This window comes from Carassius auratus, chromosome 22, assembly GCF_003368295.1.
Source record: "Carassius auratus strain Wakin chromosome 22, ASM336829v1, whole genome shotgun sequence".
Lineage (NCBI taxonomy): Eukaryota > Metazoa > Chordata > Actinopteri > Cypriniformes > Cyprinidae > Carassius > Carassius auratus.
The window spans coordinates 7,594,365-7,600,364 of record NC_039264.1 but is presented as its reverse complement, the minus strand read 5'-3'; the positions used below and the strand labels follow the sequence as shown (position 1 = coordinate 7,600,364).

The window sequence follows — 6,000 nt, the reverse complement described above, 5'->3', positions numbered from 1 at the left end:
ATATATATATATATATATATATATATATATATATATATATATATATATATATAGGCTATATATAATTTTGTGTATTTGCACAAATGTTTAAATAATACGTGACGTAGTGATATCATCCGCGAGATACGGTATGTTAATTGTTACATAGCTGTAGTTCGACATCATTTTCTCACACATTGTATACATGTAGTGTGTACAGCACAGCACGCAGCACACAGCCAGTAACCTACAAACACAGGGAAGTGGTGTGCGTCATAATCCTGATTGACGCACGCCTGAGCCAATCATCGTTCACTGTGACGTCACGGCGTCCAATAGCATGCGAGCTACGCTTCAGTGGGCGGATTCGATTCTGAAAACACACCGAGAGAGGAGGGAAGAAACCAGAAACCGGCACGACTGTCTAAAAAGCGGATTTTCTTACATCTCACGGTGTAATATTACAGGCATTATTGTCCGAAGTCATTCTCTTTGGCCTGTCGTGTTTGAAATGTTACACTTTAGGTTCTCGAGGGCGTTAAAGGAGTTTTGCAAACCCAATCTAAGGCGCCTTTGGAGAACAAGTAACGTTGCAGATAATGACATTAAAGCAGCCTCCGGAGGATGCACTTCTTCATATAGACGAGCCCTTTGTACGCAGACCGATGGGGCCAACGAGAAGTGAGTAGAGCTCTAAACCAGGTCTAAACCTCAGTGACCAATGGGAGGGGTTGACAGAACCTGTTCAATATTGATATAAAATTGAATGGATTTTGTCCATTCATTCATTCATTCATTCATTCTTATGGGGGCCCCTCATCCCCTGCAAATGATTCCCAGGCCTAGTTCAAGATGAAAGATGTGAAGGATTTGTGTTTTATATTTAGAGCTTATGATATTTTTAAATTTACTATGAGGTTGTCAAGATGTTTAGGGGATGGTGCACAAAAAATGGAGCTTGTACAATGAATGGGGGTCAAAATCCCCAGGGGCCTCTGTGATGTCCTCTGTGAATGATCAGAAGGGTTGGGCTTTTAGGGAGGTTTCTGATATATATGAAGCACTTTTTAATTAAAACAAAGCTTATTTTCAGTGTGAATCAGAGTAATGGACGCGTGGAATGATCTAGAATCTATCTAAGATGCATTTTACCAAAAATATTTGAGAGGAGACCAAATGTCACGAATCAGTACGTGATCTTCTTCTATTAAAATAGTCTTTATTTGCATAAATGATTGGTAGATTGAATAAAATCAGATGATGATGGCAATCCTTGTCCAATTCTAAAACCAAGCTGGCAGCTTTTAGAAATGTAATATTTGACAATGTTTTTGATTAAATTGTAAATATGTTTACTGCAAGCAATGCTTTTCATCCTACCTTGTTATCATTATTAATTATGATATTTTATTTAAAATAGTTTAAATTATAATGTTTATTAAATTTATATTTTTATTAATATTATTTTAAATTATTATACACCCCCCCCCCCCACACACACACACATGTAATAATTGGAATTTGGAATCACTTAGTCTGTGTCAGGCTCAAAATCTTATTGAATCAATCAGGTTCAGACGAGGTTAGTGAGTTTTAAAGGTGCCATAGAATGCAAAAATCCCTCACTCATTGTTGTCTAATATAAAAAAAATAATAAACAGTCTCTCCACACAAGCAGTTCCAGACTATAGCACTATTCGGACGGGACTAGTTTTCTAAACTACGTTTGAGTTTCGATTCTTATCACCTGACGTCTGTGATTTTCATGTACTAATTCGGACGGGACTAGTATCTCCGTGTTTATTACAGAGGTGGGAGGGTCTGTTTTGTGCATCTGGGGGTCACAGAGATCACGCGCTCTGTATGCGTGCATTGTATTCATTCAGAATGATTGCCTTAGTATTATTACACAATAAATACTAAATGGCTAGTATAACAAAACCATATTAATGTGTGGTTCCTTTAGTTTAACTTGTTTTCCTTCTTTTTTTTTCTTTTTTTTAATTAAATGTAATTAAAACATTATGTAACTGAGTACATAAATGAACGTGAGTAATCTTACCTGATGCTGATATTACAATAGCCGGTATTAACAGTTTATGCGATCTTGCTCTTGATTTTATTATTTGTATTATTTTTTTATTATTATTTATTTGCCGCTAAGCAATAGAGCCCGACCGATATGGATTTTTGGGGCCGATGCCCAAAAATGCCCAAAAAACTCAAAAAGAGCCGATTTATAAGCCGATATTTTGATTTTGAAAATAAACTGGATATTAGACCCATTTCCTATAAACTGCACTTACACAACATTCAATAGCAAAATATCTGCCTGTTCTATGTATGTGGGCTGTATAAACCATTTTCCAGAAGGAATTTATGTTTAAAAAAGACAGAGAAAGAATAAGCATGTGTATTAATAATATCACCATGTATAATTACTCATGTCATCATTAGAATTAGAATTATAATAGACAGGGATCTCCTACATAGGCAAAAATGAGAAATAATATATATATATATATATATATATATGTATGACATATTACCTACTTATATTTAACCATATTATTACAAAATTTTCCTGTTATGTCTGTAAAGCTGCTTTGAAACAATCTGTGAAAAAGAAAAGAAAAAAGAAAAAAGCGCATGTTCAACTCATATTTATTTACATGTCCCCTCTGGTTTAATCGTTTCTGATGCACCTACTGTAGTTACTGTAGCTACAATATATTTGCTCTCACAGACACACTCACAACGGACCCGTATATCTTTCCCCGTTTTTTCCAGGCGCGTCCGCACCGCATTGAGTTAAAAACATCTCAACTTTTCAGAATGCTGCAAGCGCACCGCGGGTCATGTGACAAGAACTAACCAATCAGGTTCATCCTTTCCCGTAACAACGTTGAAAACTGAGCCAAGATGAAGGATCAGCTGTTCATAGCTGTATATGGATTGCCATTTTAAAATAAATTTAGTAGCAGAGCTACTGTGAGCGATTTTTAGTGCTGCAAATCCATTTATCCTTTGCTGAAATTTCCCCGTCTTCATGGAGAGAGCACGTCATGGTTGCTTAGCAAAGGCAGACGCCTTAGGAGCGCTTCTGCCCGAGTGCTTTGGAGAAGGAAAAAGCGGCGCGCCTAGCGTTTTCCACGCGTTTTTAGGCGCGATATGTGAACGGCCCCTTACGCGGTCATTATGTGGGAAACACTGCAGATATATTTAGAATAAGATAAAAGCTAAAGTTATAGTTTGACCTCTTATTAACGTTAGCACTCTTCCACTGTTAAACATGGTATTAGCTTTGTGGCTAATCTAATATAGCAATGCATTAGCGGCTGTAAGTGATGTTACAGAATATTTAAAAGTGATAATGATAGGACCGTTAGCTAGAACTACCACACCGTTTTTATATACAGTGTATGAACTAAATCATCTCTCATGACGAACGACAGACTTACCGTCAAAACAGTACATCTCTGTGGCTTGGCTGATCGCTTTCTTCTATAGTGGAGTTGCAGACTCTGCAACTGCGGAGCTCCCTCTGGTGGGCAAACTATGCAACACTCATAACATGAGTGAAGCATGAAACTCTGTTACTCATGTTTCATCGGCCGTTATAAACGCCGATGCCGATTTAAATGCAATAAGCTCATATCGGCCGATAATATCGGTCGGGCTCTACAAATATATCAAACATCCGCGCAGTAAGAACATCTACGGTAATTCACGTTGGCCAAAACACACAAGGAAACGCGTTGTGAAATAAAATATCACCGGCAATCACAGACATTCGCATTTAGACAGGATTAGTTTTCTCAGAGGATCACTGAGTTTGCTGAAAAACGGTAGGTAATTTTCTCTGGAATTATCACAGAGGTTGTGTGAGAAAAACACAGACGTGGCAGATTCGGACGGGATTAAAATCACCAAGTACGTCTGTGAAACGCAGATTTCTCTAACGACCCCCTGTGAAACTAGTCCCGTCCGAATAGGGCTTATGACGACATAGTTGGTGAAAGTCCGAGTAAAATAGTAGACTATGTTTTAATTAGGTTAAACTTTTTTTATAACTAAAAAGTACTGTAATATAGTATAAGTATTTTGTATATATCTCGTCCAGTTATCTTGTATGGATTTTTCCACAGAGCTGTTGCAGTGCATTCTGCGATCAGCAATTCCACATTAAATCAAGCCACATTTAGTGTCTTAGAAGGCAGCGTAATTATTCTTAGAACAGTTTTTTTTTTTTTTTTTTCAGAATCACACATATAGTGCCTAAAATGTTGTCAGCACACTAGGATTGGGAACACACCTTAGTACTCTGTAGAGACTGACATAATCTGGTTGTCTATGGCAACCTCACATTCGGATGCCAGATGCTGAATTAATTTTGTGAAGTCAACCCTTCTTTTTTTAGACCAACGGCTTGGTTCATTAATTGAATGCACCAATAGTTTATTTGCAAGCCCAGTATTTTTTTAATCTCTTTCTCTACACATCACGCTTTTGCTTTTATTGTGTTCATAAGCATCTGCAGGTCCTGGTTCTTATTCTCTACACTGTAATTTGAAGTGTCAGGTTTCTGAGGCACATGTGCTCTGTCCTGAGGGAGTTTACCCAGCATGTGGCCTCTTGATGGCTTTGTTTTTACACCACACAAAGCTGCTGCTATTTGGATTTATTTGGTTTTATGACTTTGATTTTTCACCTGGCAAGGGACGAAAGCATCCCTTGAACACTCTTGCATCCAATCAGAGAAGCCTGGCATTATATAGGTTATATACATAATGAGTTTTTGTTGTTGTTGTTTGTTTGGTTGCTTTTTTTTACTTTGATTACCGATAAATGATGGATCCCAAATTTCACTCAAACACTGAAATATTATACAGTATTATCGCATTTATTTTTACACGGCAAGAGAAGCACAAATGAAATCCAGCCATTTCAAAAGGAATCTAAAAAATTGGGAGTTAATGCATAAATGTTTCCCATGCAGATTTCGCTTGTATAAGTTTGCCATGTTAACAAACAAAAAAACTAATTCCACTGCACTTGTGTAGTAGAAAAGCCCTAGCTTACATATGAATAAAATAAAAAAAATAAAAATCTTCTGAAGAACCATTCACACCAATTACAAACTGTAATAATAAGTAAAACTAGTTTAATAATCACTGTAATTTTATAGGATTATGAAGAGTCAACATCACAATTATAGCCATAACGTCACAGAGAAACAATATAGTTAGAATCACTTTCAGAAGGATTCTTTCTAGTTGATGAACAATAAAAACTTGACAGCCAATCAGAATCCAACCAACTTGCACATGTAAAGCGGCAGACAACGAATCTGCAGTGTGCGAATATATTAAACAGAACATTATCATTTGTTGGTATGGGTGCTAATATAATTATTGTAATCTTTATATTTATTGTTCATATTAACAGGCCTTCATATCGGTTTACAATTGATAATTCAAAAATGTGCCTTTTTAGATCGGCAATGCGAACAATGTATGTAGTTTTTATAGTAAAAAATTTTTTTTTAACTAAAATAAATGTGAATTTGACTTAGTTTAGTGGGGTTTGTTGGTTTTAACGCAAACCCTGTGAACACTGAAGTTAGTAAATCACCTCAGACTCGCTGACATCCGAGGTTTATCTTTATCTGTTTATCTGATGGCGCCAGCTGACACGTGAGTCCACCATACCATAGTAATACCATAGTACTTTTCAGTTTTTGGCAGTTTTGGTGTTTTAGTCGCTGCCGGCCAAAATATGTTGTAGTGAAACTATGAGCATGCGAATATCAGCTGTTTTGCCGGTTGTTTGACCAATTCTCGTTGAGGTGGAGGAAGATAATGAAGATACTGAATCATTTCACTTCCAGGTGTTCGCACACTCACAGCTGTCCCCGCAGGGACATTTAGACATGGTTTGCGATTCTTCTGGAGGCATTTTCAGATATTTTATTTCCCTACATTGACTCTTTCTCCCTGTTTTTTCTCCCTTTGCTTTGAC

The 6,000-nt window shown here is 36.8% G+C and overlaps 1 protein-coding gene across 2 annotated transcripts in view; it reads left to right on the top strand.

Annotated features, from left to right (window-relative positions):
* Positions 1–351: 351 nt before the first annotated feature.
* The window catches only part of LOC113039566 (glutaminase kidney isoform, mitochondrial-like), a 28,758-nt gene continuing 23,109 nt past the window's right edge, over positions 352–6,000 (top strand). For both annotated transcript variants that reach the window (XM_026197484.1, XM_026197483.1), the window contains exon 1: positions 352–660. In XM_026197484.1, the coding sequence (XP_026053269.1) occupies positions 491–660 (170 nt within the window). In that variant the 5' untranslated portion in view covers positions 352–490. The remainder of the gene's footprint in view (positions 661–6,000) is intronic.